At 38.0% G+C, this 11,807-nt stretch overlaps 1 protein-coding gene across 6 annotated transcripts in view; it reads left to right on the top strand.

Moving 5' to 3' along the window:
• The window catches only part of LOC107732474 (semaphorin-6D-like), a 175,559-nt gene that overhangs the window by 135,031 nt on the left and 28,721 nt on the right, over positions 1-11,807 (top strand). For all 6 annotated transcript variants that reach the window (XM_016543815.1, XM_016543819.1, XM_016543818.1 and 3 more), the window contains 9 exons: positions 1,342-1,432; positions 1,708-1,830; positions 1,912-2,000; positions 2,268-2,485; positions 2,629-2,760; positions 3,411-3,566; positions 4,659-4,832; positions 8,213-8,350; positions 11,042-11,119. In XM_016543815.1, coding sequence (XP_016399301.1) covers positions 1,342-1,432; positions 1,708-1,830; positions 1,912-2,000; positions 2,268-2,485; positions 2,629-2,760; positions 3,411-3,566; positions 4,659-4,832; positions 8,213-8,350; positions 11,042-11,119 — 1,199 coding nt within the window. The remainder of the gene's footprint in view (positions 1-1,341; positions 1,433-1,707; positions 1,831-1,911; positions 2,001-2,267; positions 2,486-2,628; positions 2,761-3,410; positions 3,567-4,658; positions 4,833-8,212; positions 8,351-11,041; positions 11,120-11,807) is intronic.

Raw genomic sequence — 11,807 nt, 5'->3', positions numbered from 1 at the left:
TGTTCTGCACCTTTGACATCGCTCGTTGTTGTCTATTCTACGGACAACAACGTCCGAAAGGGGGGATCTGTAGAGTCTGGACCAAGCAGACACACCATTTTTCATTAGATTTAACTTATATTTATAATTAATTATAACTAGTTATGATTAATTATTCATATTTCCCCTTTGAGCTGATTCGCTACATGGTCATCTATTGCTTGTTTAAATTTTAATTACACTTACCACTATCTTATCACTATCTGACAAAATTTTTATATTGGTGCATCGCTAGCACTGTTTTTGCTGTGTTTTATCATTCGTTCCTGTATGAGTAAGGTTTAGGTTATTCATATTTCTATTAAAGTGTTATACAGACACATTAAACAACAAACAGGCATACTTTCCTCAATAGAGGTATAGATAGTCACTCTTTGACATAGAACCAATCCAGTGCTTTTCCAGCTTTAATTCCCCTCTATCCCTGTGAGTTACAGGGCAGTGTAAGTGCTGGTGAGCTTCAGTAGGTGTTAATCTGGTAGGGATGACACACAATGTGACCCTGAATACCAGAATGCCCATAGGACCCTCTCAGCCGCACTGCTAAATGTGTTTGTGCGTGTGTGTAATCCAGCCATCTTTGTGAGGATGTCTCTAGCCCTGCAGGGTGAATATCTGTGTGGATTTGTACACACATATGTGTGCGTCACCCAACAAAGGCAGTTAGCACGCTGTTTGAACACCACAGGTCGGGAGCTTCTGCTCTGCTTCTGACTAACAAGAGAAACTGGCACACTGTTCACACCTACAGTTCCCAAAGAGAAACAAAACAAAACAAAACAACCATGGAACACACACCACCCACCGGCCCACATTTATACAACACTGGATTTCAAGCTCCCAAAAGTCTGTGCAAAAACCACCAACAGTATTTAAAACATGACCTAAATGGTATTTATAATGACACTGCAAGGAAAGGTTTTTCGGCATTTTAAATAAAGATTATTTGAGTGTTTTACAAGAAACGTACTTAGAATTATTTGTGAAATTTAACAGCAGTTTCAGAGTGAAAATAGTTTTACAACCAAATATTTTTCATTGTAGTTGTAAACGATTCACCAATGCATCACAGCTCTTTTCTCAAAAGATTCTGAATCAGAATTTACAATATTAAATGGACAATTCACCCAAAAAATTAATGTTCAGTCACTTGCCCTCACCTCTTTTTGCCCAAACATTGAACGTCAATGGGGTCCAAATCAACAAGAAGTTGAATAGACATTGAATATAGTGCTCCATTTCTAGGGTTCTTTAGTTGGCTCATTGTGTGTAAGGGATCTTTTTTTTCCTCTATCCGGTCAGATGTCATCTTTGGAGCAGGACGGAGAGGAGGTGGTCGGTCAAGCCCGTTGCCCTTTCGAATCCCGCCAGTCCAACGTTGGCCTGTTTGCCGGTGAGTTGGCAGAGCACCAGCCGTCTGTGGAGGAAGACACGAAATCTCCTATAATCTCACTAGTGTTCTACTGACATTTTACAAAGCGCTGGAAGTCGCAGTGAGACAGCAGTGATCACAGAAGCACAGAGATTCAAAAGGGACATGAGGGAGATGAGACACGTCTCTCTTTTTTTCTCTTTGTGCCATATACACACTGAACTGAACTGAGCTCTTCTTTGTGGGGTTCGTGTTGTTTTGATTTATCCATACTTATTTCTCACCTCACTTCCCAGGCGGTGACTTTTATTCAGCCACAATGACAGATTTTCTAGCAAGTGATGCAGTGATTTACCGAAGTTTAGGAGAAAGTAGTCCTGTCCTGCGTACCGTAAAATACGACTCAAAATGGCTTCGAGGTGAGTGCTTTTATTCAGCTACCTAAATTTATTTTCTGTATAATTTCAGTTCTTGTTTTAATCATGTCTTGGTTTATTTAGAGCCTCATTTTCTTCATGCCATTGAGTACGGGAACTACATCTACTTCTTCCTCAGTGAGATTGCAGTAGAGTACACCACTCTTGGCAAGGTCAGACACTTCAGATAATTTCTTCAGTATCCTGCAAAAAAATATATAGTTATTTTTGTCTGGCTTTCCACAAAAAAAATATGTAAACATCATTAAAACAATATAAATTAACCTGAAGCAAAATTGCATACACTTTAATTGTTTTTCTCTTGTTTTTAGAAAAAGCCTAACAATTTAACTATGCTTAAAACAAACAATTTGCCCATGTACATTTGAAAAATGTCTTGCACTTCCTTACTTTTCTTATGTCTCATTTACTTACACCAGGTGGTGTTCTCTCGGGTCGCTCGTGTGTGTAAGAATGATAATGGCGGCTCTCCAAGGGTTCTAGAGCGCTACTGGACGTCTTTCCTGAAAGCCCGGTTAAACTGTTCGGTTCCGGGCGATTCATTTTTCTACTTTGACGTTCTTCAGTCATTAACCAATGTCATGCAGATCAACCACAGGCCTGCGGTGTTAGGCGTCTTTACCACTCAAGCCAACAGGTACCGAGTCTCACCACAATACGATTTGACTGTCTTCATTTATTTAAATCCAATCCATTTGGTTTGTTTATGAATAATTTGTTTGTTGGAATAAGAGTTTGTTTAGGAAAAAAAAAAATCCAACAGAGCTTTTATCTCCTCAGCATCACCGGTTCTGCCGTATGTGCGTTCTACATGGATGACATAGAGAAAGCATTTAATGGAAAATTTAAGGAGCAGCGAAACAGCGAGTTGGCCTGGACGCCAGTTCCTGATGAAATGGTGCCCAAACCACGGTAAGTCATGAAGGGGTATCGCAATCCAGTTGATACTAATATCAGTAAATGCTTTTATAATATTATATATATATACTGTATATAAATATGAATTAAATGTAAAATATAGAGTGTAGTCTTCAAGTAGTAAACAGTCAATAATAAAAGAAAAAAGATAGACAGTAATAAGCAAGAATGCATTCATTTTTATAATAATAAATGTTGTTCTTCTGAACTTACTATTCATCACAAATCCTGTAACGTATATCAGTTTTCACAAAAATATGAAGCATCACAACTGTTTTAACATTGGTAATAATAAGAAATGTTTGAGCACCAAATTAGCATGTTGAAATGATTTCTGAAGGATCATGTGACTATGAAGACTGGAGTAATGGCTTCTGAAAATTCAGCTTTGCCTTCACACAAATTATGTTTTAAATTATATATCAAAGAGTTATTTTAAATTGTAATAATATTTCACAATATTACTGTTTTTACTGTATTTTTTGAAAAAATAAATGAACATGAAAAACATGAGATGGTCGGAATGGTTCTTGTTAATTGTATGTGCGTGAGCTGTTTTTGTAGATCATTTCTATGAGCCTTCATGGGAAAAGTCTGAGCAGGTAGAAGTCTTATTGATTTTTTTTATCTGTATCTCTCTCTAGGCCGGGGTGCTGTGCTGGTGATGGCCCTGCTGCTGGTTATAAGTCCTCCACAGATTTCCCTGATGAAACTCTTACATTCATTAAGTCTTATCCACTAATGGATGAGGCCGTACCGTCTGTCAACAACCGACCCTGCTTCACACGAACCACTAGCAGGTATGCACACACAAACACACATGACAGAAATTATACACTTGACCACTCATTATTTTAGCACTCTGTGTCTCTCGTTATTTCTCCAGTTGTGTTCTTAAAGGGATAGTTCACCCATAAATGAAAATTAGCCCAATATTTACTCACCCTCAAGCCATCCTAGGCGTATATGACTTCCTTCTTTCAGACGAATCCAGACGGAGTTATATAAAAAATTGTCTTTGATCTACCAAGCTGTTTAATGGCAGTCAGCGGGTGTTGCAGTTCATCAGTCCAAAAGAAGTGAAATAAAGAGCATCCATCCATAATAAAAAGTGCCTCACACGGCTCCGGGGGGTGAACAAAGGCGTCCTGTAGTGAATCGATGCGTTTTTGTAAGAAAAATAACAACAGTTGTACACGGAAGCAGCTCCGGAAGGATGACGTAAGCGCATGCGCCGGTGAGTCTTGTGAAAACCAACGTTTGTTAAAGGGGTCATATGATGCTGCTAAAAAGAACATTATTTTGTGTATTTGGTGTAATGAAATGTGTTTATGCGGTAACCAGTCTCCTCTTGGCTTATATCGAAATCCTCCGACATTATTCTGTACAAATCCTCGTTTTGTACTTCTAATTCGTGACAGTTGTTTTGTTTTGATCTCTCCCCTGCGCTTCCACGTTCGTCACTTCTGAGCGGCGCATGCATAACTCCAACGTCCTACGTCATCCGCCCAGAGCTGCTTCTGTGTACAACAGTGAGCGCAAGCTAGATTAAAGTAATTGTTACGTTTTAAATTTGGTTATTTTTCTTACAAAAACGCATCGATTCGCTACAGGAGGCCTTTGTTCAAAGATCAAAGACCATTTTTAATATAACTCCGACTGGATTCGTCTGAAAGAAGAAAGTCATATACACCTAGGATGCCTTGAGGGTGAGTAATTCATGGGCTAATTTTCATTTTTGGGTGAACTAACCCTTTAACATCTGCATTTCTTTCTCCAGAGAAAAGGCAACTGTTATTAGTGTTAGAGAATAAATAACCTTTTAGTGTTGTGATGGAAAAACATGTTTTAGATTTGTTTTGTTGACTAATTTGCTTATGTTCCTGATGTAGGTTCAAGCTGACCCAGATTGCTGTGGACACAGCAGCTGGCCCATATAAGAACTACACGGTTCTGTTTCTGGGTTCAGAAAATGGACGAGTTCTGAAGATTCTCGCCAGCATGCACCCAAACTCCACCTACAGCACGCAGGTTTTGGAGGATATAGATGTTTACAACCCCAACATGTGAGTTATATTGCACGCACACTCCTTTGTTGCGACGTGATGTTATTTTGTTTGCCCACACTGAAAACTAAAAAAAATATTTTTGTTGTTTAATGTGCATCTATGTAGCATTTTGGACCAGCAAGTTTTCACTGTGGGAAGGGCTACAATAGAGTGCAACAGGCAGGTTCCGGAAGTAAAAATCTCCATAGAGAATTTTTTTTTTTTTTATCAACCATTAAAGACAGACCTACTATGAGCTGGAGTGTTGGTAATCAATGATATATGGTTTTGTTGAAGCCATCAAACTGCATTATTTTAACTTCTATTTAAGTAATTGTGTTCAACAGTGGAATTCCTGGTAAAAAAAACAATCAGAGAATCACGACAAGAAAATCAAAATACTTTAGTGCCCACCCATTGCCAAGAAAGCACTGCAAATGACATATGGTATATATTTTTATATGCATTTATATTTATATATATTTATATGCATATAGTATATATATACGTATATATATATGCATATATGCATATATATATATATATATATATATATATATGCATATTTTGCAATAAATATAGAATACATATAATTAACATCTTTAAATCAGCAGTTTTATATTTTTCCATTGTTTTTAATTCAGTTAGTTTGTTTCTCGTTTTTTAATTCTCAGTGCTTCTTGGGACTGTGGTACACAGTGTTGTACCTTTTGTTGTGTCTTTTTCTCTGATTTTCTAATACTGTTTTGCTTCAAATTAAAGTTTGTAACTGGTTGGTTTAGTTCATGACATAAATCTTCAACAGATACTTTTTTTAACTGCTATGGGAGAAATACTTCTGAAACCAAGGCTACTGAAAAAGGTGGGGTAGTACAATGGGATACTATGAGACAAACAGGAAACTAAGGGAGAGGAGAGAGGGGAACAGGACTGGGAAAAGATCTCGAGGACTCAAACTCAAGTCGCCCGAGGCACTGCTAAACCATATGTCAGAGCACTGCCCATGAGGCTATGGCTCTGATGCTGATCTGCATTTTGATAGAGTTTATTCTAGAGTACACATGAACCGGACAAGCCTGAGAAATAGTGTGAGTTTAGTGAGTCAGTAGTACGTTTTTAGCGTGAATTGAGCTGAAGACGTAAAATTGTTGATTCATCTGTCAGATTTTGATTATTTGAAATATTTTATTGAAACCGTTTTAGAGATTTCAGTTTTTATTCAAGTAGATAAAAGCTATACCAAGATGGCTGCTGTGTGGACTGACTTGCCGGAAAGGGACTTTAGGTATTCCCAGAGCAGGAAACCAAACAACAGATAAAATGTCACTTTTCTGAGCAAACACAACTTCACCTGGAAGGTTCTTTACAAACACATCTTCACTGTTCAGCTCTTTTTCATGCAGTTCACACTCTTTTGACAGGTCTCAGGCAAACATAAACATACACACACATAACCCCAAACTCAATGTCGACAGAGGTGTTTGATTAAGAGAGAATCTCTCCTGCAGTAAATGGGACGGATGGTATGTGTGGAGCTGTAATTGTACTCCTGGGATCTCGCCAATGTTTGTGTTGCTCTTGTATATCTGACAACCAGCCTCAACTCCAGCTGAGACTCACAAGTTCCACAACAAAATGTGACCACATCTTCAAGCAGCATTGCTCACTTTTTCCCCTGAAAACCCCACCTCACGTAAAAGTTACCCTTTGGGAACGACACTTAACATGATGAAAAGGATTTATTTTGATTATTACAGATACTGAGGAAGATGAATTGTAGTCATCCTTATGGCATGACTTTCTTCAATCAGCTCAATGGGGGTGACTCATCTGAGTGACACACATATTGGATTTCTTTCTATATTGGGTTTTTCTTTTTTCTTTTTCTTTCTTTTATTGGGGATTGCTTTTTCCTTCCATCAGAGAGAAAGGTTTGCCCCGACCTCTATTAAAACCACTTTCAATATCCTTTTGAACACAATATAAGATAAGAATCCTGAGCTGCTCTTTTCCATAAAATGAAAGCATACTGTGACCAGGAGGACATGACTACTCCATATTTAAAGTTTTGTTATATATTTTTTTATATTTATGTAGCCTTTATTAATTTGTATTAGTCATTTTAGTACATTAAGTTACAATAAATGAAAATGAGAAATATTGCCTTGACACCGAGCTAAAATAAAATAAGTTTTGGTTATATTTTATTTTATATTTTACTACGAAGCTGTTGAATGCTTGAATCTGAATTTCAGGGAAACGCACAGCTAAAGTAGTTCCAGGCAGGTCTTGACCGCATTACGTCTCCAGATCACTTCACCAAATGATTCAGTTATTTCAGAGGTCCTTACAGCCTACAACAGCAAAAGCACCAAAACCCACAACAACACTGACCAAGCAAATAAATGATGTAAACAATACGATGAAAATGACCAATTATTTCCATGTTTTTGCCACAAAATTGCATTTAATTAAAAATTACGAAAAACATATACTCTCTTTCTCCCGCTCTCTCCTTACAAACGCACACACATACAGTACAGACACTTACACACATGGAAACATACACATGCACAGAAACATGATGTCAGCATTGCTCTGACCATTTTATTAGTTAAATAGCTTAACTTAAAAGCTACATGACATTTCTCACTAGCGAGGTAATAACATCGCTGTTGTTAGAGCAGATGAACTTACAGTTTCGCTATTAGTAAAGACGCTGCTGCCTAACACTGTTGAGAGACGCACAGGCTCCCTCTCTCTCATAACTGCATTATTAACTGCATTCGTCTGCTATCAACGGCTCAAGCCTTTGTTACTAGGTCTAAAATGACGTTTTGGATGAGATGCGTAAGAAATGAATCCTACACACAAGCGTTTTAAGGACAAAAACCTGACGAATATCTTGAAATACATCATCTGAACAACGTTGTGAGGTGTGGTAACCGTAGTATAAGCGGAATAACTGCATCACCACCTCGGGTGTGCATTACTAATAATTCAATGGCCTGTCGTCAGTTGTTCCTTACTTGATGTTTATTTTTTATTTTTTTGTAGTTTTAGTTAACTATATTAACCCTGCCGCGTACGAAACAAGTATGGTTGAAATTGTTTTCAGTTTATTTGTCACACTGCAAATTGAAGGTCCTTGCATTGCATTGTGGGATACAGTATTTTGTGCACTGTACTTTGGTTGTATACAGCACATTTTGTACAATGTACTCTGTAATCCAGTTATTCCATGCACCCAGGACATGTGCCTACTGCATTTTTGTAGTAGTAGCTTTCAATTCATAACATAGCCTTTTTTTATTAATATTAATGTTTTATGTGAAGATATGGTACTTTTGGACCATCTTTAATGGCATACCAACACAAAACACCATTTCTCTCCTCAGGTGTAATGTACGTGGTGAGGACCGAAGGATTTTGGGATTGGAGTTGGACAAGGACCATCATGCCCTGTTTGTGGCGTTCTCAAGTTGCGTGATCCGTGTTCCACTCAGTCGCTGTTCTGACTACGACGACTGCAAAAAGTGAGTGACATGAAACCCAGGCCCACAATCATTCCCATTAAATATGTATTACATGTGAGTGCACTTAATATATACAATGCTGTACTACACCTTTAAGTGTCTTATACTATTTTAATCAAGTAAACTCATAAGTGTTACTATCGTAGAGTAGTTTAAAACATTTATTGAAGATGGAACCAGCATCACAAACTCGTTTGACGATGCAGTGCAGCAGCTCAGTCCTCAGAGAAAAATTTATAACAGCCATGCAAGAATCTTCTGAAAAGTCCTATGTGCTGGATCGCTTTTGATCTATTATGTATCGTGTCCTCCATAAGTGCACTGAAAGCGGTGTGTGTTTCCAAAGACATGCATTCTTAAATGCATTCAAATTTAAACACAGATGGATTTTAGAGGGCAAAAGTTATTAGCTTGTAGCCTTGTAGCCACAGAGAAGGGTCGTCATTGATGTAGACGTGTTTCCTCCATCACATGCTGCAGTCCTCCAGCCAGCATCACCACGTGCTTCGACTACTCACAAATTAGAGCCATCTGATTGGCCACAGGCCAAGACACAGCAAACAATCCTTTTTTTCCACACAGCTGTAGTTTGAGCAAGCTGATAGACTGTATTTCCTTATAAAACATCTCCAAATCCTATCAGGGAATTTCAGTCCCAATTTCTTTGCAAAAACAATCCTGATGTCTGATAAAGCCATGTCCTAACTTTTTACCAATCTGTTAGCTCATGCCTGCTCAGCCTCAGGAGAAACAATCACACGGGATTCTCTGTGGACCTGTGAGAAAACATCTTTTTTTCTCTCTCTCTGTTTTTTTTTCTCACTGAATTGTTTTCACGCACATTGAGTGCTGGATGCAAAAACAGCTGTGTTTGTTTCAACTCAAAGAGTTTTTTTTTTTTACCTAAAAGAACAAAAGAAGTTTGTGGTCGAAGAGCTTATTTCTTTGAGCCTCCTGTATTCAAAGTTTAACACTGTTTGTGTAATTTCTGTGCATCATCAATTGTTATTTGCAAAAATAACGGTTTTTAAAAGGTTTCCCCAAACTATCTGCTATTGGTCAGTCAAACAGATAGCCCCGCCCCAAACTCACACTATTGGTTGAGACACTGTTGCCATGTTGCCATGACAGAGACACAAGTTTACACTTTTTCAAGAAAATCAAGCTACAAATGAGTTACTTAAGAGTTGTTTATGCATTTTCAAAGAAAATCACACTCCCTATGTTTATGTATTTCCTGTTGAAACTGGAAGTTTGTGTGGAAAATATTTTAATAAAATAAGGGTTTGTGGGTTGTTGTTGTTTTTGTTTTGTTTTTTTTAAGCCAATGGTTGGCTTACTAATGCGACTTGCTAGTTGGATGCAGGTGTTATTAGGGGGTGGGACATTCTCATTCTAAAAAACATTTGATTGGACAAAAATCTGTGCAGTGCAAGTTGAGTCATCAATTTTTTTTTTTTCAATCAGTTAAAAATTGCTCGTATACTCTCTTACTTTAAAAAATAAAGTGGATATACTATTCAAACAAGTAATTTTGTCAATTTTTAGTAGATCATTAGCACATATAGAGTCAGGTCCTGACTCTCTGTGGTCATTAAAAATCCCAAGATGTCCTTCGAAAAAGAGTAGGGGTGTAACCCCGGCATCCTGGCCAAATTCGACCATTGGCCTCTGATCATCATGTCCACCTAACCATCCCCATATCTGCTGATTGGTTTCATCACTCTGTCTCCTCTCCACCAATAAGCTGGTGTGTGGTGGGCGTTCTGGCGCAATATGGCTGCCGTCGCATCATCCAGGTGGATGCTGCACACTGGTGGTGGTTGAGGAGATTCCCCCCTTCTATGTAAAGCGCTTTGAGTGCCCAGAAAAGCGCTATATAAATGTAAGGAATTATTGTTATTTATAATTATATAGATGACTTTAAACCTAATGGACAGACTAGCTACCCAACTCTATTTTTGCTTAAATTTTTTTCGTTTAAACTGGGATAATAGAAAGTATTTCATCGTTTTAACACTTCTAACCTTTAACAATGGATAAAGTGCTAAAAAAAACCATAGCAACCCACTGGCATAGCATGGGGAAATTAACAACCTGTGAAGAGGAAAAAATAGCAGAAAAACCTCTCTATTTCACTTTGACTCGCATGTAGTCACCTCACCCAAGCTCTTTTGTCTTTTCTGTCTTTCACTCTCTTTCTCTCTCTCTTTCCATCTGTCTCTCTCTCTCTCTCTCTCTCTCTCTCTCTCTCTCTCTGTCTCTCTCTCTCTCTCTCTCTCTCTCTCTCTCTCTCTGTTTCTCGAAGCAACTCGCCAGCTCTGCCATGTATCTGAATCTCAGTTGGCCTCTGGCAAATACAACACACCTGTCAATCATGCAACACAAATACACACACACACACACACACACACACACCTGACTATACAGTAGTCAGTCACACTCTTTCTCTCTCTCTTTTTCCTCTCAGTCTGACTGAGTGTCTGACCAGGAAGAGGCAATAATGCTTTGTTATGGAGATGCTGTGTCTGGCTGTCCCTTCCAGCTTGTCACATCCACTTGGAGAGAGAGGGGAGAAAGGGAAATTAGGGGGAAGATGGAGACAGTGAGCGAGGAAAACACACACAACCTTTCCAGCACATGTGGTATGAGTTAACTCTCTGTGTGTGTGTGCGTGTGTGTGTGTTTTAGGAGCTGTCTGTCCTCGCGAGACCCTTACTGCATCTGGCTGAGTGTGGGGAACTGTGCCACAGTGGCGCCGGGATTCAAGTGAGTTAAAGCTACATCACGCGACCCTTCTATTAGTCCTGCCACAGTAAACGCATTTACGGTTCATTAGAATAAAAGAACCTACACAGCTACTGAATTCTGTAAATAAGTTTTCTACACAGTTGGCAGTGCTTTATTTTTAAAGTTCTCCTAGAGTGTATTCCTTCTCTAAGCATCCTTAAGACATCTGGTAAAAATCAGATGGTTGTAAAATGTCTTCAAAATTTATAACTAAGTGCAGTTAGAGAATTTTACTAGACAGTCTATACAATGACCAGGGTGAGCTCATAGATAACATTCAAAATATTTTTGCAGTAAATTTAATATAGCATCCTGGTTAACACTTTACATTTTAATTGGTTTACATTATTTCATGCATTAGGTATCAAACTCTAACAGTAAACAATACTTTTGCAGCAGTTGGTAATATAGGTTATGCTAATTTCTACATATACTACAAAAAAAATTGACGTTTCAGGCTCTATAAATTACCAACTGTCAGTGTGCACTACAATTCTAAAAATTCAAAAAATCTTTTTGAAAGAAGTTGTGTATGCTTACCAAGACTGCATTTACTTAATCAAAAATACAGTAAAATCAGTAATATTGTGAAATATTATTACAATTTAAAATGCCTATATTTTATAGATATAAATATATTTTAAAATTAAATTTATTCCTGGTAAGT

The sequence above is a fragment of the Sinocyclocheilus rhinocerous genome, unplaced genomic scaffold (assembly GCF_001515625.1).
Source record: "Sinocyclocheilus rhinocerous isolate Xijiao unplaced genomic scaffold, SAMN03320098_v1.1 scaffold3081, whole genome shotgun sequence".
In the NCBI taxonomy this organism is placed as follows: domain Eukaryota; kingdom Metazoa; phylum Chordata; class Actinopteri; order Cypriniformes; family Cyprinidae; genus Sinocyclocheilus; species Sinocyclocheilus rhinocerous.
This window is presented reverse-complemented; position numbering and strand designations above follow the sequence as displayed.